The sequence below is a fragment of the Pomacea canaliculata genome, linkage group LG4, assembly GCF_003073045.1.
Source record: "Pomacea canaliculata isolate SZHN2017 linkage group LG4, ASM307304v1, whole genome shotgun sequence".
Lineage (NCBI taxonomy): Eukaryota > Metazoa > Mollusca > Gastropoda > Architaenioglossa > Ampullariidae > Pomacea > Pomacea canaliculata.
The window spans coordinates 16,110,725-16,135,107 of record NC_037593.1 but is presented as its reverse complement, the minus strand read 5'-3'; the positions used below and the strand labels follow the sequence as shown (position 1 = coordinate 16,135,107).

At 42.3% G+C, this 24,383-nt stretch overlaps 3 protein-coding genes across 3 annotated transcripts in view; all 3 read right to left on the bottom strand.

Annotated features, from left to right (window-relative positions):
- Window positions 1-557: 557 nt before the first annotated feature.
- On the bottom strand, window positions 558-3,508 carry LOC112561102. The gene is made up of 3 exons (XM_025233337.1): window positions 3,330-3,508; window positions 2,682-2,954; window positions 558-1,889 (listed from the first exon to the last, which is right to left on the bottom strand). The coding sequence occupies exon 3, from the start codon at window positions 1,672-1,674 to the stop codon at window positions 691-693; it is 984 nt and encodes a 327-aa protein (XP_025089122.1). The 5' UTR covers window positions 1,675-1,889; window positions 2,682-2,954; window positions 3,330-3,508; the 3' UTR covers window positions 558-690.
- A 1,603-nt stretch (window positions 3,509-5,111) lies between these two features.
- LOC112561101 lies at window positions 5,112-10,629 on the bottom strand. The gene is made up of 4 exons (XM_025233336.1): window positions 9,066-10,629; window positions 8,086-8,344; window positions 5,284-6,442; window positions 5,112-5,247 (listed from the first exon to the last, which is right to left on the bottom strand). The coding sequence occupies exons 2-3, from the start codon at window positions 8,311-8,313 to the stop codon at window positions 5,285-5,287; spliced, it is 1,386 nt and encodes a 461-aa protein (XP_025089121.1). The 5' UTR covers window positions 8,314-8,344; window positions 9,066-10,629; the 3' UTR covers window positions 5,112-5,247; window position 5,284.
- LOC112561598 overlaps window positions 5,112-24,383 on the bottom strand; it is a 38,934-nt gene continuing 19,662 nt past the window's right edge. The window contains exons 2-6 of the mRNA XM_025234170.1: window positions 19,508-20,923; window positions 14,161-14,230; window positions 12,875-13,133; window positions 10,631-11,801; window positions 5,112-5,283 (exon numbers count right to left, since the gene is read on the bottom strand). Of these exons, the coding sequence (XP_025089955.1) occupies window positions 10,632-11,801; window positions 12,875-13,133; window positions 14,161-14,230; window positions 19,508-20,903 (2,895 nt within the window). The 5' untranslated portion in view covers window positions 20,904-20,923 and the 3' untranslated portion in view covers window positions 5,112-5,283; window position 10,631. The remainder of the gene's footprint in view (window positions 5,284-10,630; window positions 11,802-12,874; window positions 13,134-14,160; window positions 14,231-19,507; window positions 20,924-24,383) is intronic.

Here is a 24,383-nt window from a genome sequence, read left to right as displayed (position 1 = left end):
TTCTTGTTTCATTACTTATTATTTCCATTATAACGATTTGTAGTCATTTGGAGCCATTGGGTTTATTTTATGAAAATCGGGTACCAATATATGCAATTCTACCTTCAGTTGCGTATAAAGTGGCTTTTTTTGGAAAGTTTTGATGACTACGCTAATTTTATTAATAAACGAGAAGGAGACGACACAGCTTTTAATTTTACACTGTGGCAGTAGTGTGTAACTGTTGAATCTTATTGATATCTGAGTGTAGTGTCAACTTATGGGCTATACTGCCACAACTCAGAATTATAATTACATCTCTCTCTCTCTCTCTCACACACACACACACACAAACACAGAGGCCATAATTTAAAATAGAAAGTGAGGAAAGCGCCATATAATTACAATAAGAAAGGTAAACAGATATCAGCTATTAGCATAAAAACGACAATGCTGTACAAAAAACCTTTACAAAAGAGCCAATAAACAAATAAAAACAAACTAAAATCCCACAAGCAAAAAACAAACAAAACCCAAATCCCACAAACAAAAATCAAACAAAACCCAAATCTCACAAACAAAAAAACAAACAAAACCCAAATCTCACAAACAAAAAACAAACAAAACCCCAAACAGGCAAGCCAACAAACAAGTAAATAAAGGACAAACTAACAACAAAATAATGGTCCATCTAGCATTAATTCAGCATAATTAAAACACTTCTCTTCTCCAGATGAGTGTTTTCCACAACAGCCTGCGGAATGTGTTGTTGCAGAACCCGTACACAATAGGGTTGGCTGCGTTGGCAATGAAGAAAGAACGGCCAAAGAGTTCGGTAACCATGACACTGCCAGCAGACAGATTGCTGCACCGATTCTCGTCCAGCTGATTCTTAAAGGAGAGGAATATGAAAGGGATGTAGCTCATGATATAGATAATCGTGATGGTCACGAGTGTCAGCGTTGCCCCGCGAAGCTTGCTCTTGCGCCACTTGTAGGCATGGAGCGCGGAGTGGACTGACATCTGAAACACGCCTGGACTATCCTCGTCGCCATCGCCCTTTGAGTTGTCGTCTGACGTCAGAGGAGGGGAGGAGACAACCTGTGGACCGTAGACCTCCAGGGGCATGATGCCCGATTCATCGTTAACTCCTGGATCATTCCTTTGGAAAGTAGATTCTCGTGCTTTGAGGATGATCGTTTGCGAATCCGTCCTCCGCATCGAGACCGCTTCAACGGCTCCGGTCGACAATTGAAAGCGGGTCATATCTGGAGAAGAACCCACAGCCTGCGGTGGCTGTCCGCAGGACGAAAGGTCGCTGGTGTCTAGGGCCTGCACGCGGCAACAGGCGATGATGTACAACGTTAGCAGGGCAACGGCCACTCCGGCGAAAAGCACGGCGTTGAAAGCATAAAAGGCCACCGCTCCTTCTGTCTTTCTCTGGATGCCACAGAAGAGGTAGCAGGAGACGCTGGACGGCGTCGGCATCGAACCGTTGAGCAGCTGGAAGAAGCAGCGCTCGCCGGGGACGTTTCCGTACAGGGCGAGGGACGGCAAGCTCAGGACGCACGAGCCGGCGACGATGACCAGTGACGTCACCTTCGCTCCCCGATGGGAGCTGACGAAACGCGATAGGTCAGCGCATCGCGAGGTCGTGATTTGTCCACCGTGACCTGCCACTTGGCGGAGCCTCATGACCTTAAGGTAACGGCAGGTGGCGATGGCGAGGAGGATGAAACCAGCGGCCCAGTGCAGGCAAAACCGAAGAAGGACACGGCCTTGCAGTAAGCATTCAGGTCAAAGGTCGGTCCAAGGGTGCGCGTGGACCTGAAGGTCATGGTCATGAGATCTCGGGGCATGACTAGGAGTGCTGCCAGCAAGTCCAGTATTGCCAACGCACAAACGTATACCTGAAAAGAAAAACAAAGTCAGTCATGCCTCTGGCATTGTTGATACATTTCAGTTCCTATGTCTTCTGTCATTTGGCTTTGTGTAATGAAAAATAATTCTTCTGTAACTACAAACACAAAGAGGATCGACACACAATGATCAGCAAGCAGCTGTAGGCTGTATACAGTATGGCCTGCTGGCAGATGAATATTTCAATGCTCACGCCTAAAACCAGGACTTAGAGAGCAGGTTTGAAGCTTCCTTTAAAATTTGAAAAAGAACAAATGATGCAGTGGTGTAGGAAAAGAGGGGCCAGTGGACCTCAATGAAGATAAGAGGCAAGAATGTTCACATCGTTCACTGTCAGCATCTACTTAAAGTTGAGCATTTTCCCACGCCAATGGGATGCGAGCTTTCGTGTTGACAGAGGTACAAAAGTTCATGAGTTATGGTCTGTTGCATTTTTGGTATGTTGGGTCTAAGTCGACCTGACTTACTGCTAAAGAGAAATTTTATACTGCATGTGCAGAAACATACATATGCACAAACACTTGAACAACGCACCTGAACAAACTAAGCACATAAATTTGAAGGTGCATATCCACTCCCTCAACAGGCACAAACAGATGAATTTACCATTCACACACACACACACGAGTTTGCAATTCACAAAATAAAAAAAACACATGCACAGATATGCTCGCCTGCTCACGCGTTTTTAATTCTTAAACAAACAAACAAACACACACACACTCTCTCTCTCTCAGACACTTAGAAACGCAGACAGACACAGAGTGAAAGAGTTAAAAAACCTTTGTTGCTCCAAGAGAGCGCCATCTGAAGATGAAGATGAAGAGCAACAGCGCATTGCCAGCAACCGACAGGGTCAGTAGAAGGGAGATAAAAACCACTATCGGCAACGTATCGCTGTAGGTGTCGGTTATCTCACTGCAGTTGTCCACCCCTGGCTCTACATATGGAGAGTCGGTAACCGTTGTTTCAGACCAGTTCATCGCTAGTCGTCTTTATCCGCGATGCCTTGCTAAGATCAGACAATGGTCCGTAATTGAGATGATACTGAAATGCTAAAAAAAATAATAATAATAATAACATAAAAAAATAAAGAAAGGAAGAAAGTTTGTCTGATAAACAAAACTCGACTGGTAGCCCCGTATTAAACTTTTTACTCTGTTCTTTGGTTTCAGATTATTCATCAGACTACCGAGAATCACACCAATGACCTATGACCTAAATGGTGTAACAATAACTTTTGAAGTGATTTACTGGATCATCATGAAAGTTCGCGCGCAAATTTGAATCCACATATTTAAATCGTTATGTTGAATTAATGTGCTGAAAGGAAAAGCAGAAAGATTGATAAACAGATCGGCAGATGGAAGGATGGAATGTGATCATGTGCAAATGAAGGGATAAAACAGACTGAAGTGGCCAACACTCACCTTCCAAACTTGTGACGGACGTTCGTCTCACCCAAGCCAGTCGTGAGTAGGATGCAAGCCGACTGACAACACGATTACTCTCAGACAGACAGGTCGGATGGCAGCAAGAAGGAAGAGGAGGGTGGTTGGCTAACTTAACGGTTACGAGCAGTCATCCACCGCCTTTTGCTCGGCCTCTTCACCACACGGAACCTTACATCCGTCGATATTAAACCGCACATCCGGGGACTTGCTGATCTCGCCGCAAGACGTGAGAGACAAATGTCGCCAACACGATTTGAAATCGAGATTAATTCAACAACACCGAGTATTTGACCAGATGCAGTACGCAGCAGCTTAAGATAAAGTTTCACCACTTCGCACAAGTGTTTAAAATTATTGCCAAGCTCTAGTTTCGACTGGCCTGCAACTTTTGGTAACAAAAGTTCAGTCACAAGCCGCTTTGTTATTTGTGGAATAAAAGTATGGAAGAGAAATGCAAACTTATTGATGCTTTTAAAGAATATTTACGCCGGCAGTAAGTTCAAGATTCTTTAACTACGATTATTTGTAGAGTGACATAGAGTTAAGGTGATACTTGAAAAAGCTTTCACATTATTTATTTGGCAAAGAAGACTGGAAACATCGGTCAAGCTTAGGCTCTGTGGTTTTGTGGCAATTCGACCACTTAGGCGACCCCTTAAAATTTAAAAAAAAGTGAGTTAAAGCCTTAGTTGACACAGAAAGATAAAAGTGCTCAACATACATTTGGCAAGAAAATAGTGGGGAGAGAAGACCGAGACCGGAAGAATGACGAAAAACTGGAAAACAATTTGGAAGATTTTATCAACATCCATCACAGTCAGATCCCGAACATCAGATAGCAGCGTGGAATCTGTAGCCAAGAGTTTGGGAACCATTCCAGGGCAGGATGTGAAAACTACCCAGGAAAAATAAAATGGAAGAAAACTGGGCACAAACTAGGCTTTTTGCCCCATGCTGGAGTCCTCGGCGAAGACAAAAAGTTGCCGTGGAATGAAGGAAGGAGAGAAGTTTAAAGCCGAGATAGAAGGGGACTTTAAAAGGTTCTTGTTTCCAAACGTAGAAGAATAAATAAAGCAAAACTTTGACCCAGATATATTTTGAAGGGCACAAGAATGTCCTTTCCTCCCCCCAAAATCTGAGATTATGTATTAAAGATGCTTCTCTAGGACCGTGCGACTTGTGTACATCGTCCTTCCTTTTATTCACACTAGTAGACAGGGGTCAGTCTGTGCGGAGATTGGCTTCATTGGATAAGTACGGAACCAAGTAGATAATGGATATTGCTGTCCTATCTGTCTGTAGATGTGTGCATATTTGTGTATTAGCAAGACACAAGAACACCGTTTAATTGTTAGATAATCAAAGTTCTGTCAAAGGCAGGTGACAAAGAACAATCTTTTTTGCCAGGTGTCTACTTTCTTTCTCATATTAGTGAGTCAGATATCGCAAAGGCTTTCAAAAAGGACGGAAACCGGAGGAGACTGTTTTCATACTGGAGCGATGGATCTGACTGAAGGGAGGGTGTAGTCATGTAGGACATCAGGAACAAAAAAACTGTAACTACTGAAGACTTTTCAAGTTATGATTTAAATACTTCTAAATATACATGCAATGTATCATCATCTTTTTATTAGTGTTTTGTAAGAAGATTTTAAAATTATTGTTATAATTCTTGATGTTTCATGTCGTCCGGAAGCAATTTTTGAGTATGTGTGTATCATCATTCAATAGATACGTGAAATAACAACAACAACAAAACACAATTTAAAAATAACTGTATTCACACAAATCACAGTTTGAAGTAAATACTTAATGACTTGACTGCCATGTTGCCGCAAGGAGAAAAATAGTCTATTTAGCTGTAAAGACCATTAATCTCGAGGAGTAACAACGCCTTAGATAATTTGTGCTCGCCAGCAGAGTTGTCTACCTTAGATAATTTGTGCTCGCCAGCTGAGCGTCTTCCACAACACCTTGCGAAAGGTGGGGTTACAGAAGCCGTACACGATGGGGTTAGCGGCGTTGGAGATGTAAAACGAGCGCCAGAAGACCTCCGCGGTCATCAGCCAGTCAGGTGACATCTTGCTGCACAGCCCGCCTGTAACCTGGTTAGCGATGGACAAGGACAAGAAAGGGAGGTAACTCAAAATAAAAATCACCGTGATGATCATCATCATGAGAGTTTTCTTTTTTGTCTTGGTCATTTTCAGCTTGGCGTCGCGAACAGACGGCAGGAAGGAATCCAGCATATTGCTTTTGCATTCCTTTTTTTCGATGTCCTCACTCGGCTTGGGTGGAGCAGACGAGATGATGTTGAAGTTGTATGCTACAGGAAAATGAAGGATTCCATCTTCAGCAGTGGATTGATGGGACTTGTAACCCCGTTTTGTGCAAGAGGAATGGACAGTAGTATCTGTTTCTTCAGTGCTGACCGAAGGTGTCTCTTCTTCCACAGACTTTTGCTGATCTGTGCGACTATTTCTTAAAGCTTCAGGGTTGTGTGCAGAACAAGGCTGCTGACCTTTTTCTAATTCTCTGAGATGGTATCCTACTGCTAAGTAGAGCGAGATTAAACTGACAAAGATGCATGAAAACACGACCAGGCTGAAGATCAAAAAAATCATTGCGAAGACTTTGTGAGACGACTGAGTGTTGAGTGCGCATTCAAGGTAGCAGTTGGACACGGACACCGGAAATGAAGACTGATTTTGAACCTGAAGAAAGCAAGGCGTGTCTGGGTTGTTCTTGTACAACAACAACGATGGGACGGTTAAAATCGACGAGATGACAACGACTGCAACCGATGTCAACCTGGCACCTCGATAGGTGTTGACGAATCGCGTTAACTTTCCGATTCCTCTCATGGATGACCCGGTGACCTTAGAGTAACGGCTTGCAGCAATGGCGACGAGGATGATCCCAGAGGAGAAGTGCAAGAGGAATCCAGCATAGGTCACAACTCGGCACAAAGCGTCTGGAGAATGGATGCCCAGGGTACGAGGAGAAGCTAAGGTGAAGGTGACGAGATCTCGCGGCATTATAGTGAGAGAAGCACATATGTCGAGAATCGCGAGGGCTGACACGTAGACCTGCCGACACAGAATCAAACAGACATGTTGGTTATTTTCTGCTACAGTTTGTTACTATAGAGCCATACATTTATAAGAATAAAAATGAGCAGAACTTTACATGTAGTCGGGGGTTGGGAATTGGCGGTGTCTTTCCGTAGAGTCTGGGTTGGATATGTTCACAGAGAAAGAGAGACAGAGAAAGACACAGAGACAGACAGAGAGAGAGAGAGAATTCTAATTTTTAAAGGATTAAACGGCGGAAGGACTTATCAAACGCCATTCGTTTCACATGGGGGAAAACAAGCTCTATGTTCAATTATTCTCGAGCTGCGGCTCCTACCTCCTGTAAAAGTGTGGGTTACATACGATAAGACTATTACCTTACAATCGCATAAAACATTTTGTTGCACACACACACACACACACCGAAAAGGTATTAGTAAACAACAGGGCCACCCTTAAAAAAATTGACTCTCCAGTCAGTTTGGAGGTGATGGGTAGGGTTTTGTATGCTCAAGGACTTTCTGGATCCGAGAGGCTGATTGTCCCTGTCCATAGTCTAAGAATCCCCTTCCCTGTTTTTCACCCTTGTGTACATTCATCTCAGGGCAAATGTTTCCAACGCATTACAAATGTAACTCACAATCTCAACTCGATTTGTTCTGATGGTCCTGAATTTATCTGAAGAGTTTTCAATCAATGTCACCTAACATCTGTCCTCAAGGCCTACGACCAGAATGTCACATGGAATATCAGACTAAAATAGTCTCAGCTTGATACAAGTAACATCCGAGCAGCTTGAAATGATGAATATCCGCTTAAGGGCTTTAAAACCAAAATCTTCATCTCATGCGTTGACAGTCACGCCCTGCCTGATGCTCTTATTGCATTCTTTGCTCGTCTGGAGACACGTGACTCCTCAGGGACGATTAAAGATGAGCTCAATGCTCTGCATCCTGTCCAGTGGGTTGAAATTCATAAAGAGCAAGTTGTGGAGGTGTTTTAGCGAGTAAAGATACTCAAGGCTCCAGGTTTAGATGGTATTTGTGGCAAAACTCTTATTTCAGGGCTCTTTGGATTTACTATCAATCATTGCTACTTGAAAATGGTCTACCACTGTCCCAGAACAGCAGATATATAATATACAGGGCTTCTGCTTAAGCAAAAAATTGCGTACAGAACGCATTAAAAGTTCGGAGGACCCCTTTAATTTTCGTCAATGGGGTCCCCTTCAAATCTGGGCGAAGAACAGGGACCCCTTAAAAATCTGAAGAAGGGGTCCCTGGGACCCCAAAGAATTTAGCCTTAGCAGAAGCCCTGATATATATGATTAATAATATATATTATTGCTTGTTGGAGTGTTATCTTTAATTTCCCATTAAAGTCAATAAATTTGTATTGTATTGTGAGTTGATATTTATTCTCCTGCTGATGTGTTATCTAACAACAATCATTGAAAAAAATATTTTCTCATTGCTATAAGTTTTATCAAGATGTACCAGCTGACCCGTCGTGTATTTTTTGTCATCTTCCTAACAGAACCGGGTTTGTAAGGAAACATCTTGGGTACTCAAGGTCTTGGAGTGAAAGGTCCAATTGTTTAGCGACTGAACATATCTGTGTTCTAAGAAAGCGTCCTTCAACTATAAACAGATAAATACCTTCATTGTTCCTCGTGAGCGCCACCTGCAGTTGTAGATAAAGAGCACGAGACTGTTTCCAGCAAGGGCGATAACCATCAAGAGACTAATGTACATCAGTGGAAAGGTTGTGCCAGTGGGTGTGTGGGAGGGTCTCTGACTGTAGCACTCTCCGGGTTCATAATGGCTGAAAGGTCCTTGTGATGGACTGAACGGACTGGAGGGTGATGTTACAGGAAAACTAGTCATTTCCGGTGTTGGCAGTGCGTCCTCTTGTGGACTGTTTTGAAAAACAGGGAAGGGAGGATATGAAAGTGTAGAGCATCACTGAATTACATCTGTAGCTAGAGATTAATAGTGAGTGAGAGTAGATACAGTTAAAAGTATTAAATAACTATAAACTGGAAACAGAGAGAATGAAATAATAAACATTTCACCCTGACATATAAATTCTAGAACCTTCTTGATTCTTGGTTCTTGATTGGTAAAGTATACACGTGCACAAATATTTCGACTAAATTTGTTCTGATTATGCAAGGAACAACTTCTGTAGGCCTTGTATCTTTGTTTTGATGCTTGGATAACGACTCTGCACTTAAACGTTAATTGCGCACCACATAGTGATCGAATACTAAAATATGCATTGATTAAAATAATAACTGAGTTGTTCTTCGTTAATTTTGTGTAAGAGGTAATCCGGAGTAAATAAAGAATGTATACATGTAACCTCTGTAAACTCTCAAATAAGTCAAGGAAGGAAGAGTGGGGGAGGGATGTGAATTTTGACATGAGAGATGCATTACAGATGTCAGAATTGGACGACAGACAGACAGACAGACGGACGGACGGACGGACAGACAGAAAGAAGGAAAAAGAAATTTATTGTAATGTCAGTTTTCTTAAATTCTAAACTTTTATTACCCCGTAAGATACTCTGGGAAACTTTTAAAGCAAAAATAAATAAATACTCGGAACTTTTTAAATGCTTTCAAAAAACTTGCCTTTTCAAAATATCCTGCACCTCCCGTTTCGGCTAAAATGATGGAAATGGCTGATGACTTTCTCCTGAGCAGGTTATCCGTCATTTGATGTCGGTGTGCTGGTGGTGCTGCATTTATATGCTGGACGGTCAGCAGACATGAAGTATTTTGTTTCTCTTCCGCAATATGAGATGTGCTCCATCCTGAGTTGGAGTGCTGTGTGGACTGCGCGCCCTTTTCATTCTTCACGCCGTCCTGACGTTTCCGTGGAAACAGGCACTTGATGTTGTTTACTTTCAATGTTATGGGAAACACGTGGGATGTTATATACCGTTAATCATGGATGTTATATACTCTAATCACGGATGTTATATACTGTTAACTATGGCTTCATTCCAGATGTGTTATCCGTTAATGGCGTACGGCTCTTATAATGTGACTCCTATTTAGTACCGTAAGTAAATATTGAAGGAAGGAAGTTTTTCAATCAAGCGATGGGCCAGGCTAGAAACTTGCTAACAACAACAACAACAACAACAACAACAACAACAACAACAACAACAACAACAACAATGATAAAACAATTCTTGCTTATCTCTGAACACACGATACCCACACTTACTGAGAAGCCCTTGTTTAAATAATTTTCTGAAGGAGCTGGCAGGACTACTACTACAACTACTAAAAAGACAGAGTTGCAGAGCAGCCTTTATTTCCATCAGTGAGGACTATATATATATATACTGGCCCAAGGGTTAGTAATATATATATAGTGCATAATTTCTGAAGGGCATAAGACCTTTCTTTACTTTTCCCTGATAGCAGTTTTACAAGTGCAGTACCATTTGTTTACGATGTTCCTCATTTAAGATGTTATTATCTCATGCTAACATCAAGCCAGTCGAAAGTTGAAATGAAAAACCCCGTTTTATTTAGATTCAATACAGAAATAATGCTTATATGAAATTCGTGTCCATTCTTATATCCCTGTGTTAAAACTTAGACTATATGAAGCAAACTGATGTGGAGAAACATCAAAACGGATAAAAAAAAAAAAAAGGAAATCTGAGTCGAGGAACTTGCTGAAAGAAAATCTTCCGCACATCAAAAGAACAGAACAAAAATAGTTTACCTTGCGCAATGCTCCATATACATGTAATCACAGCTTTAAGTAATGGTCAGTGTATGTCAAACGGAAAGTGAAGGTACTAAGATTAGAACTAAAAATAAGACTGTCACAAATGCTCACATGAGAGTTCAAAACTCATGCATTGCTGTTGTTGGACTGTTCCTTGAGGCGAGTGTTCGACAGGGTAAAACATGATTTCATGCATGCCAGACAAAATAATATTAAGTGAATTGAAATAAGTACTCGTGAAGTATCACTGTATAAAGTACAAATGCAGTTGACATTTGTAGTGAAGTGGCAAGAGAATGTAGTGAGCTTCAAATGTGATTCCCTGCTCCGAGTTGTCTTCCTTTAATAATTTCTGCTCGCCAGCTGAGTTGTCTACCTTAGATAATTTGTGCTCACCAGCTGAGTTGTCTTCCTTAGATAATTTGTGCTCGCCAGCTGAGTTGTCTACCTTAGATAATTTGTGCTCGCCAGCTGAGCGTCTTCCACAACACCTTGCGAAAGGTGGGGTTACAGAAGCCGTACACGATGGGGTTAGCGGCGTTGGAGATGTAAAACGAGCGCCAGAAGACCTCCGCGGTCATCAGCCAGTCAGGTGACATCTTGCTGCACAGCCCACCTGTAACCTGGTTAGCGATGGACAAGGACAAGAAAGGGAGGTAACTCAAAATAAAAATCACCGTTATGATCATCATGGTGAGAGTTTTCTTCCTTGTCTGGGCTATTTTCAGCTTGGCGTCGCGAACAGACGGTAGGGAGATATTTTGAAGATTATTCCTTTCTTCTTCGTTCTTTTTGAAATTATCAGACTTAGGTAGCGCAGAGGAGATGGCGTGTGAACTGTATGATACAGGCGGCAAAGATGGATGCAGACTATCTTCTTGTGAAGTATTGGCAGAAGTGGGATGCACCTGTCTGTTAGAATGAACGGTTGTTTCTGACACTTTATCTCTGACTGACAATGCCTCATCGTTTGCAGACTTTGAGACATCTGTTCTACTCTTTTTCAAACCGTCACGGTTGAGTGGTGGCCATGGCCGTTGGTTTCTTTCTGACAGCCTGAGATGATATCCTATCGCCACGTACATGAGGATCAAACTGACGAAAATGCATGCAAATATTGCCAGGTTAAAGATCAAGAAAACCATTACAAAGATTTTTGAAGGCTCGGTTGTCTGTGTACAGTAAAGGTAACAGGCTGAGTTAAATGTTGAAGTAGACTGATTTCGAAGATTAAAAAAGCAAAACGTGTCCGGCTTGTTTTCGTACATCAAAGCAGACGGGAAGGTTAAGACAAACGCAACACCAAAGACGGTAAGTGACGTGATTTTGGCGCCTCGATAGGTGTTCACAAAACGCGACAGCTTCTTGAACTTTGAACCCCTACCATCCGCCACGTGTGACCCAATGACTTTAAAATAACGGCTTGCAGCAATGGCGACGAGGATGATTCCAGAGGCAAAGTGCATGATGAATCCAGCATACGTCACAACTTGGCAGAAAACGTCTGGAGAACGGATGCCCAGGGTACGAGGAGAGGTGAAGGTAAAGGTGATGAGATCTCGCGGCATTACGATGAGAGCAGCAAAGACGTCGAGAACAGCGAGGGCTGACACGTAGACCTGCCGACACAGGAGCACATGGACATGTTGATTATGATTTACTGCAGTTTTCATTGGATAACTTTATTTTAATTTGACTTCTGGGTAATTTTGATGAAGGTTTGCAGATAAAGCTCGGGAATAAAAGGAATCAGAGCAACAACAAAAAAAAAAAAATCTTCCTCAAGGAAGAATTAAGTTGTATCTTGCAAACATACATCTATGTGCAAGACATAAGTTAAAGACTTGCACACAAGCTCTCTCTCTCTCACACACACACGCTCTATCTGCCTTGTCTAAGCACTCATTCACCAGTCACTAAATTTTAAATCATATAACTTGAGAAAAGGAAGAGAAGGGTTATGTTTTGTATCCTGTTGTCGGTTTTAAGCTCGCGGTATCTTTGGTTGTCGAGGGTTCACACAGTTCATCACGACTGTCTCTATACTAAATAGCAAGTTACAACAGACACATCTGACACTTAATGCTACATCTTTGTCTTGCTAGAGATCGTTCAGGTTGCGCACTGGAAGTCCTTTGTTAGGAATCTTGCGCTGGATTAAGCATACTTTATACACATAAACATACTTAGGTACAACGGCTTCATCGCGAAGGGCGGCGAGTTTACTAATACTTCACAAGAATGTAACTGGATGTGCTTGATCTCTAGAAATGTACACTACACCCGATCCAAGGAGTGAAGTTGTGTCGGCCCCCGAAATCTTAGAGAGGCCACAAGGGCTGTTGACTTCTTTCGTTTAAAACCACAAAGAGGGAAGGGGCAAAAAGGTTTTTTGACCTTTTCCTCATCCTGGTGTCTGCTTTCGTGCTCTTTCGTCATCTGGTAAAAGTCCCTAAACTGTTTTTTCCTGAAACTTAATTTCTTGGAGACTTTTGTGCATTTCCTCCTATGCTCCCAGCAGAGGTCAAGTTCACAAAGAAAGAAAAGAGTAAAGTGACCTCATCTTTCCGGAAACCCCAGATTTATCAGGCAGAGTGCAGAGATGCTGAGCGGGAACTAAATAACAGTATTTTATGAAACGACCTTATAAGATGTCCTTGAACTAATCTTGGTAGGTAAACAAGATACAAACCTTGGTGACTCCTGCAGAGCGCCATCTACAGTTAAAGATGAAGAGCACCAGGATATTTCCAACAAGGGCAATAACCATCATAAGGACTATGTACATAACGGGAAACATAGTGTCGTTGGCCGTGTTGTAGGGTTTGTGACTGTAGCAGTCTTCCTCTCTTCTTCTTGAGTCACAAGAAGTGGATGGACTAGATAGGTCACTCGGCGATGTTTCAGAGGAAGACGTCCACCCCGCTGTTGTAGAAGAGTCCATTTGTGAGCTGTGATATTTAGAAAAAAATAAAATGTTGAGAGAACATAAATGTATGTCTCCTTAACAAGGAAGCAGAGAAGGCGAGTTAAAGTATCATTCTCAAATGACTAAACTTTAATTTGGATGAATCTGATGACTGTCATGACAGCTGACTGTCATTTTAACTTAGGTGGGATATGAAGTAAGAACTGAGCTAAGCTGACCATTCGTACATAGCCAGAGATCATCTGGGTAAATAGGGAGGCTGGACCCCGAAGAAATAGTCTTTTTGCCCCTTCCCTAATTGCATGCTTAGTGGACTGCGGTCTTCATCTCTGTTCGCTCGGGTTAGTTTGTGATAGCTTGAAGGATGATTGTTGTTGACCAATTACCTTCCTTGTTAGTAGAAATGTATAAAGATTTAAGATAGGGACAATAACGAGCTCGGGATTTCTTCGGAAGCAGTCGGCAATATTACTCGGCACGTCGTCGGCGGAAGTCGATAGGTCTTCAGTGTTTTGTTCAACACCCAGAGACTTTCTGTCAGGCCTGGAGTGCAAAGTCTCGGGAGGAACTCAGAATACCTGGGTCAAATGACCACGGCGCAAAGGGCAGTCAGTCAGAGATAAGAGGATATCATGACTGTATGTGAGATCAGCTGGCTTTTATATCAGGAAATATTACCACTATAGCAGATGTAAAGATGGTACTGGGACCCACCCATTAGATGAGTCAAGTTTGTGTGCATATGTTTTGCATGGCCTGATTGTTCTCAGTAAATAGTTTCTTGTCTATTGTACTTTAATTTGCACGCCGCTTAAGAAGAGAGATCAACACAAAACCTCAGCAATGGCCGCCGTCTCACAGACATCACTTCTGTACTCAACTGATGACAATTTTGCAAGTTCTATACGACTTCCAGCTGATTCAGATGCCAACATCGTTCAAACCAACCAAATAGAAGCAGCAAACCTGTAGACCTATGGAAAGAAGTTTAAAAAGCAGTACGCACTAAGGACGCACCCGAGTGAACACATTTTGAATAAGGAACTTACCTTTTGAAAATCCGTAGAACATCTTCTAGCCTATACAGACCAAAATGCCCAGAAATCGTTTTTTTAGATGCTATTTGTTATGAAACAAGGAATATGCTGTTTTTGTCCACTTATCTTCCACAGTTGGAGAAGCAGTGCTCTGTAATGGTTTGTATTGGTGTGGTTATACTGTAAAGATTTATAGACGCAATGCTGATTCGATTACATTAGCTTAGTTTATTGAGAGGCTAACCGCCATCTCTGACGGCCATGTTGCTATCCGCCAACTGTGGTACACCGAGTTGTTCGTACCGATACCGCACAGGAAGTAGACTTGACTGGTCCTCTCAACTTTAGCTGCGTAGGGCATAAAGTCTAGGGTTCAAGACCCACTCAAACTTATGACTAGAAAACTTTCCCTGCACCCCTACCCCTTTTCAAGAAACGCAGACAGGGCCTGCAGCTTTGCTGTGAAATAGTCTTAGTTGTTGTCTCGCTCTTAAACACCAATCTCCCCCTTTCCCCTTGCACCCCCAGCAGCAAAAGGTAGCTGATTCACCGTGGCAGTGGAAGGGGAGGACTGGAATCTGTGTTCTAAAAGAAGTGAACTAAGCAAATGTACAACCCTTCGTCACCCGTCTAAGGTAGTCAATCTTTCAGTATTTACGGTCTGGTTCAAGAATAAGAAGCTTGTTGGGATTTTGGCGAATTTAATAGAATAATAAGAACAAGGAAATTATATATATAAAACAAAGAAAGCTATATCATAATAAAGGCACCCTTATGTCTCTTTCCTGTCGATATTCAATGAGTGCCAATGGCACCCGTCGTTTGCATGCGCTAACCATAAAACACTGTTCATGTGAAACCAATGAGCGGTTAGCTCAGTAATCTTCTTATGCTTTTGAGTATACAAATATATAATTTTTCAACTAACAAAACTTCTGGTTGTCAAGTTTTTACCTTGTTTGTGTCCAAGACATCATGTCCACGGTGTCTTCATTTATCCAGTCACCAAAGCAAAAGATTAAGAATTGATATAATTCAATAGTTGGCTAATTTTTGCAAGGTTTCTGTAAAGACCTTCACGTGAATACGTGACGTTGACTACTGACTACAGACGTAGTTGTTGAAAATGCAGTCACGTCTGGAGGCCCAAGCGAGAGAATTGTTTGTTGGAGGTCGTGGGAAGGAAATGTCTCGTGTAAGTCCCTGACTCCGAAAGTGGGTTTGTGTGCACACGAGGCCTCAAAATGACAAACCATGCGTCATCTAAAGGCAGGAAGGAAGGAAGGAAGGAAACTTTTTGAGTAAAATTGTTTTCATGCACTTCAGACACACACACGCGCGCGCCAGAACGACACACGTTCACAACAACTATCTCGCCTGTTGTATTACCTTTTTAGGGCAAGACTCTGACGCAAAGTCTGTTTCTCCCCCTGGGACTCAGCAATATAATAATATCAGTATGGTAGCACAGATTGATGAACAGGTCTGTTTATCGAAAACATGTCAACGACAGAAAAGGGACTGTTAGCTCAAGCTCCAACATCAGGGTGGGACCTTACACTGCCCGATGATGATAACAAAGAGATCTTTCAACAGTTTGTTCAGTGTGTTAATTCTTCTAAAATTGGTAGCCTTAACATCTTGGGCAAACCAAGTCAGCAAGAAGGTATCACTGTGGATGATAATATTCTAGCAAAGACTCATCTGTATGTTTTTTTTTTTTTGGCAGTAATGAATAGGAGTTTTTGTATACAAAATATCCTTTAATCCTGAAGCAGTGAGTGATTAGATCATCAATGCTTATAATGTGTTCTCTACCAATAACAGAACATTAGACAAACATAACACTACTCTTTATGAACACAAAACATTAGTTACAAAACATTAATTAGGTGGATGGTAAGGTCTTTTGAAAATTGTGGTGAGGTTATTTCTTCACCTTTTCTGAAAATGTCCAAGGACATACTCTTCACGGTAACTCAAGTAAGCAGTTTTCCTAGTTTTTTGTAAATAATATACGGCGTTGTCTGCAATCTAGTAATTTTTAAAAATGTCTGAAGACATACTAATCATAGTAATTCAACCAAAGAGGAAAACACGATTTTTGTTTGCAGTGAGTATTTAACCGTTGGTTTCTGGCGTGTCATGAAAAAAATTCTAAGTGTGATATAATGTCAGGTTCAAGATAACACCACATGTGATTTTTCACGATCGTGACCTGATACTAATTAGGTTTAAGACTACACCATTGTTTCATGGCAAGCCCAGCACAAATATAAACTTCCTGCAATCAAACAAGATGTCTGGCATGCTAAACACACCATAAAACTATTATTAACATAACGAACCCACCTGTAAGAGTTGTGCTCGATTTTTACGAGGCTGCGACTGTTGTGAAGCCACTTCGTCTTCTACCAGTAGAACGCCAAGAACGACAACCACTTGCTTAAAGCTATTATCTCGCTTATTTCCCTTGGATCGTAGACTTCGAGCAGCAACACACAACCACTAAAGTAAGAGAAACATTTTAGAGGTGCTAACTTGACAGATTATTTTTGTTCCTGTTTCACAGCCGTTAACTATCGTTTGGATTCTGAAAGGTCTGTGTTTATTTGAGGAACTAGTTAAACTCCAAGACCTCTCAGAAGAATTAAAGATAAATATTTTGCGCACGCATCTGTTATGAGAGTGTCAGTAATGAAAATGTAATCTCGTAGCCTTGTAGTTTTTAGGTTGCTGTTACAATAAAGAAGGAGATAAAATGTGTTTTCAGGATATATATGTATGTGCGAGCGCGCACGTGTGTGAGGGATGTACTCATCACTTCTTTCTCCTTTCGTTCCCTAAAATCTTTGGGGTCAAGGACACCCGTGTTGTACCCGCTGATGCGGAAGGAGATTGGGAGATAAGTAGCGAAACAATTACACTTCAACAGAAATGTACTTTACATCAGTTGATCACATTAGCGATCCCAGACAGACATGAATATTTCTCGAATGCACATTACTGAACTATTCTGCCCTTCTTCTCCAGTTGTGAGAAAGGATAAATGTTATTAGAGAGACAGGGAGAGAGAGAAAGAAAGAAAAAGCAAGCCGATGACTGACACGCATCACGCAACAAAGACTACCACACTTCATCTCCGTTATCAATCGACTGACACAAATAAACAATCATTGGTGCTCTTTATTTAAAACTGGTTCTACAACATGTGCGGCTAGTGCCACCACCTGTGGGCAGATGACACGGTCATGGTGGGTGATTTTCTCAGCCGGGAGGCATCGCCACTGTGTGTAATACTGTCAGCGGGAGGAACGTTCATTGAGGTCAATGAGATGAATAAACACACAGGGACGATCATTCTCACAAGGACTCTTTTCATAACGACACCAACCTACTCAAACTACAATCAGCAACCTTCATATAGAGATGAAAAAAATGTATGTGTGTATGTAAGGTAAAGCTTTTTGTTTCTCTGTCGAGAACTACTGAAGCATAAACCATGATAGTGTAAAGCTTGCCTGTACACTTGCCCAGGACTTCTGCAAGAAAGATTTATTTCAGCTTCAGAATATCTTCTGAAGGAAGTGAGAAGAAACTTCTAGAAAGCGGGATGCTGGCGGCGTTCGCTGCTACACTGTCATCTACCACAATTTTAGATGTCGGAGGAAGTCTACTAAAATTCCATTTTCTTTGAAGAGTGTTTAATTTTATCTTACTCTTCTTTCACCCATTTGTTTTATTCAGCAGACATGCCTTAAATTTTCCAAGCTTTCATCAAAGTGTAATTGTAGAGTACCGTTGCAACATGTCAAAAGTTTTTGGTATTTAATATAAGAATCTTTGTGTGTCTGAATATTCAACCATTCTTTACAAACACACATTTCTAAGTTTATTTCTTTTAAGCTCTAGCTATGATAATTTGTGCACTCTAGGGAAAATTAAAGGGTGGGTGTCAGGTTAAAGATAATTCAAAAAAGGTTTTAAGTTAATTCCAGGGACAAAAATAAAAACTTTCTGTAAACATGAAGTTTTCTCAGTTGGTGGTTTTTCAATTTTCAGAGAAATGTAATTTTCCACCTGTAGCTGGAGTTTTCTGCATCAAGATGTCACGAGTGATGTTTGCAAAGAGCAACATCCTGAAGGATTGGCGTGTCAAAATGCAGTTTTTGAATTTTTGTAAAGCTGTCCATCTCAGCACGCAGAAGAGCTGATGCTAGAGTTGAGTTGAAAACTGCATTTAATGTTTTGAGCAAAATGCGAGGAATAGCTGAAGTTGTGAAAAGAATAGCGGAAGTTGCGTTGGGAGGACTTCTTGGTGAGCACAGCGATCAGCCACATGGTGTTGAGCAGAAAGGCTTCTGGAAATGTTTCTTGGTGCAAGACGTTCCCCTCTAAGGCTTTGGAAAAAGTTGTATGTCATCTGTTCCTGCTTACATCATGAACTCTAACAGCAGCTGTCTCCACATGCACTCTAACAGCAGCTGTCTCCAGCGACACTCACTTCTACGCAAGCACAAAAAGAAATAAAATTTGTTTCCGCTCATTTGTACAGGTGAGGTTAATGCCCATTCATCTCGAGCACGGACCAGCTCACTCCATTTCAGAGCCCGAATAAACACGAGATAAAAAAGGTTCGATTGATGAGCACAGAAGCTTGACACTCATCCATCACATTGCCACAGCCAGGTGTAGGCTCAGTCATCTGCTAACTCTCCTTCCAAGCATTTGAGCTCCGCTGTTTGACGGTGATATTCCTGTAGGTTTTTCTACTCAATATTGAAGCAAATAATGTAGCAGACTGTTTTTGTATCACTCCAAGAATTCTGTATGTTATGTGTGCTATCCAAGCTCTCTGAAAAATGAAACTGAAAATAAACGTGATACGACGTGAAATGGACGTGAACACGACGTAGGTGATTTTAATGTGCGCTAACGCAGCAGTAAAAAAATAAGTCTGTCGGACTTGACGTCAGCTTGTCAAATTGCACGAACGTTGTACACAAACAGGCAAACAAATAAACAAATTCAGCACAATGAAGCGCTAATATACTCTCGCGCTGACTGCTGTGTCATCGTTGGCTGTCGTTCTAAATACAGTAAAATACAGTAACACGTCCGCACGCGGGCGCGCACACACACACACAAACACACGAATGAACGTTCCAAATTAACTCACGTGGTATAAATACTAGACCATACTTTAAAACAGGTACACACTCACAACAACACAAACACCTGTAAACATGAAGTCTATCCATGTGTACGCTATTACTGGTGTTTGTAGTTGGTATCACTTTTCTGTAACAGTCAGGTATCGCGGTCACTGTGACCTAGAAACTCCTGGAGTGTTGTTAGCCGTCTGGCAGGAACTTTCTTTCTCGCTTCGGAGTCTCGCAGTGACTTTTCGACCTCACCGAGTTTTGGCGAGAGCTCTGGTTGGTGGACTTGCTTCGGCGCAAGGCTCGGTCCCACAGCCGCTTACACTCGTCGCGAAACCGCGCGTTGCACAGGCCGTAGACGATGGGGTTGGCGCAGTTGTTCACCAGGTACGACCTCAGAAAGATGTTCACCATCAAGAGCTCGTTGGTGGTCAAGCTCGTGTAAAATCTGGCACCACGATGCTGTCGGATGATGGTGATGATGAGGAAGGGGAGGAAACTCACGACGAAGACGACGGTGATGAGGAACAACATCAACGTCGCCTTGGGCGGACGCCACTTCTTGCAGCGGAGGGAGAAATTGTTCACGTTGCACCCCGGAACTGTTTCTTCATCCGGGGTGTCCGGCACTTGCGGAACTTTTAGAGGAAGTGACGGAGAGGAGGAAGAAGAGGACTTCTCCACAGCGGCGCCACTGCCGCTTCCGCCACCACTACCACCGCCGCTTCCACTACCACTACCACCGCCGCCACTGCCGCCGCCGCCGCTACCGTTTCTCATCAAGCTTTCTGTCTTTCGACCGAGATTCTCCAGCGTCGTGGCCGTGACTTCTTTACGCCTGCGCTGTTCTCGCTTCCGCTTTAGGATGGTGCGTCCGATGAGCGTGTAGAGGATGACGAGGATGAGTGTGCACAAGAGGACTGCGGTGCAAAGGTAGGCGAAGAAAGCCAGCGTGTACTTCTCCATGTCACTGTTTATCATACACATGGCCCCGCGCACGACGAGCGGAGGATGCTGGCGGACATACACCTGCACGGTGATCTTACCATACAGGACCAGGGCCGGCCAGGACACCGCCAGCCCTATCAGCAGCCCCACGGCACAGGCAACCTTGGCCTTCCTTGCAGAAAAGGGTTTGCTGTGCGGATGGCAGATGCGGACGTAGCGGTCGATGGCGATGGCGATGAAGATGGCGGAGGTGGCGTTGTTCATGACGTAGGTGGTGAAGCGCGACACCTTGCACAACGCGTCGCTCTCGAAGAGGTAGAATTGCCGCATGACCAGAATCTCCGTCGGCATGGTGATGAGGCAGTTCATGAGGTCGATGACGGCCAGGCAGACCAGGAAGTACTTGGTGGACGATGGTGGCCAGCGCCAGCCGTAGATGTACAGCGCCAGCGGGTTGCCTAGGAGACCGATCAACATCAGCAGCACTGTCATGATGATGGCTGGGAGTAGTAGTGTGGCCCGCCGGTCGTTGATGTCCTGCAGCAACTGATGCTCGTCCAAGGACAGGTTTTGGACCAAACCGGAAGTGGAAGTGACGAACACGGCGCCATTTTCCGCCGAATTGTTCAACATTTGCAGAGACATGTCATTGATAGATGATGACCCTTTTAAACAAAAGCACATAAAAATTAATAGTTTATTTTAAAAACAAACACATACACAATTTAAAAATGTCAGTTCGTGATTTAGTTATAACATAATAACGACGTTGTCAGCTGTTACCTCCGTTAACGACTGGTACAGGGGAGGGAACTGACATGAATTAAAAAAAAAACGACGATGAGGTCAAAGGTAATAGGGTGGATCAAAAGTTTGACTTGAACATCTGACTGACGCATGATGGTAAACATACATAAGCTTCAGCGAAACTGTTACATCCAATAAGAAACCCTCGTAACTACAAAACGATATAATCCATCCATCCAGAGACTCAGCCAACAAGCTGCCTTCCACTTCATCTAAATACTCATTCCATTTCAGTAGCTACAAGGTAACCGTTTGTATAAGTTGCATCAGAATTTACACTTGCCCCAGTACTTAGAGATCGAAGCATTGATACCATGAAGAAAAATAGTAGCGGTAGCTTTGAGACCCAGGACTACATTTTTGGAGGTAACGGTGAGCGAGGTTTAAACATCTTGGAGGGTAATCATGATCTATAGTAATACCCAAGCTCCATCTCTAACTTGAAAACCAATGTTTGGATACCTTGGAAGTAATTACGATGGAGGTCTAGATACCTGTATCTCCGATCTGTTGTTGCGACCGTTGAAAAAAGAAAGATGCGAGGACTAAATACAAATATAAATCACTGAATACAATCACCGCCACGACCTTGCTATGACGTCAGCAAGGCATGACAGGTGCAGCAGCTTATCAGGCACACAGTTGCAGATGACTACCCAGCAACAAGTCTCGCCGGGGGTGGCATGTGGCTGATGGAAACACAGAAAAAGACTTTGTTTGACGAGCGGAATGTTCCAAAGACAAACTGGGGATAAGGACACATCGCCATTCGCACTTTCGTGACTTCGGGCTTGAATCCTGTTCAACATTTCTCTGTTTCCTTCATCCACTGGCAAAGTTCAGCTCTGCAAACTCTTACTTTCCCTTCTTCTTTCTCTGTAGAATGAGGATCACTCACATTGTTTCGCCACCATCCTATTGCACCTGCACAAATGAGGTGCAAACCCAAATGGCAGGCAGGTAAACACACGCTGCTGGGGATCCAAAATCTTATTTTTACTTAATGGCAACGTTTTTGCTGTTTCCTGAAGAGGATTTAGTTTTAGTATTTTTTTAAAATACGATTTCGGTGCACATGAAAAATTCTAAAGGATGAAATGTCAGCTTAAGGATGAATGAAGAAACGGAATTTTAACGCAACTTTTTCAACTTTACCACGTGTGATTCTTGAGCTTCATTGCAATTTGTAAGAAATGGACAAATATTGACATTCTAAGGCGAAAGATAACAAGGTAGAAGACAAAAATGCGGATATTAAAGATGAGCTATGCGAGTGCATGAGATGAGTTTCATGATTTGATGTCACGAGAAGCGATTAACAAGAATGAGAAAAATGAAATCTTAGTTTGAGATATGCTTTAAATGCAGTTGCTATGTACCAGAAAAGTGTAGAGTGGAATCAACTAAAAGAAAGTCTAGTTGACGACCACACACACACACATATAGACTACATGTCCAAGAAAAGTGAACTAAGGACATGGCCATTCTTCTTGTACCTCTATTCCATTCCATTCACATGCTCGAGATGACAGTCTGAGATGTGTTCCATGCAAGATGCTGAAAATATCTGAAATGGCTGGTCTCAAATGAAAGTCAACTTTCCTAGGAGAACAGACTCAGGACTTGAGACCGGCGACATTCTATCAAGACCTCACATGTAACACAAACCAGATGATCTGAACACTTTATCTAAACTTCTCGAATAATCCACGGCATATGGACTTCCAGACCCTCTACCTCCTCGACACTGTCAACCTCCTTCTGAAACACCAATGACTCGTTGCCCAGTCGTTTTGATGCAAATCGAACGGCGTGCAAACAAATAAAAACCAGACAAAAATAGAAAATTTTTAAAATACAAAATTAGGACAGCTTCCATATGAACTGAAGAAGGGATTTTCCATGTCTGTCTTGCTCATTGGGATGCCTTTTCATCGCCTACTTTTCATGACCGCCAGATGAACTCAGTGGTGATAGTATGAAAAGGTAGACAACTCATCAGGCAGTGTTATGGCCTCTATAGCGGAAACACCGGGAGATGGGGAGATAACTTTTCGAAAGCCTTCAGCAAGTTCTCCTCGCTCCTGATGAAAGGATGTGAACATGGCGGCCTGCTGCTCCAAACAGCTCACGTTCCTGACTCATTGCTTCCTCTGCTCGCCGAGGAAAGAACCCTGCAACATGACCTTTAGTTCTTCAGAGTTTACCGGCAGGAGCAGACCTTTAGCGATTTATAGCCATTTACATTCCCTGGTTTTGAACTCCAGCCAAAGCACAACACTTGCTCTTGAAATCTTAAACAGTTTAAAATTTTTTTTATTGTAGGATTTTTTTGGTGTTATTTGTCTTGACAGCTTCAAAGCTCAGACGTTGTTGTTGCTCCTATAAGATGTTTTGCTCAGATCCGGTTGGCAGCCATCACCATGATATATTTGTACAATGTTAAAACTATTCAGCTCATCTCCAATTTGTTCTAAGGTCAAATACTGTTAAGTTGGCTGGCACAGCAAATATACCTGTTTTGCAAGAAAAAACAGTTTTGCACCCATACAAATTTTAACTGCAGATATTTCAATTATTTTTGTGGAAGAAGACTTCTTCTGGAACATGCCAATTGAGAGCAGCAAACAGGAACCTGTGAAAAACTTGTGATCATATTCTCTCTCTCAGTATATCTCTCGCTTCGTGTGAGCGTGTGGAGGAGAGAGAGATGGACGTGGAGTGGAGGAGTATATTTGTATGCTGAATGTTTCCATCATTTAAATATTAGCGCATATGCATGCATGTAGGTATGTACAAAGGTAGGTACATATGTGTTTTAGATTTCTTCTCGAGATGTAAACAAGTGCGAAAATGTGGGCGCACATAAACATCCTTAAACACTCTGCTTTTCATTTCGCACATACTTATTCATATACATGACATGTGGCAACACTTCGTGAAGAGCTGGTCTAAAAAAAAACCTTCGAGGTAGTTTTTTTTTTTTTTTTTTTTTAATGTGTAAAACATCGGAAGAACGCCGCCCCCGGGAAACCCGCAGTCTGTCGGCAACGGGCGAACTTCCTGAAAGTTCGCGCATGCGCTAAATCCTTTTCGTCTAATAACCTTTCTATTTTGGGAGGCTGCACGTGCTCGTAAATTATCCTCAGCATTTGACACTTCACGTTCACCTGCAACTTTGCTCAAAAGGCTGCTGCAATTTCGTGGGTTTTTTTTTTTTTAAAAGTATCTTTGTTTCCACTGTAAAAAGCCGTTAAAGAGTCAGCTTTAACCTTATGTCCCACCCTGAGTATCAACAAGCTAAAAATAGTACGCATA

What these genes read in the sequence shown, in the direction of transcription:
- LOC112561102 (XM_025233337.1), bottom strand. Translation starts at nt 1,674, where the DNA reads ATGAGGCTCCGCCAAGTGGCAGGTCACGGTGGACAAATCACGACCTCG.
- LOC112561101 (XM_025233336.1), bottom strand. Translation starts at nt 8,313, where the DNA reads ATGACTAGTTTTCCTGTAACATCACCCTCCAGTCCGTTCAGTCCATCA. An exon ending in GCTCACGAGGAACAATGAAG is followed by an intron (nt 6,443 to 8,085) that starts GTATTTATCTGT and finishes CTGTGTCGGCAG; the next exon opens with GTCTACGTGTCAGCCCTCGC.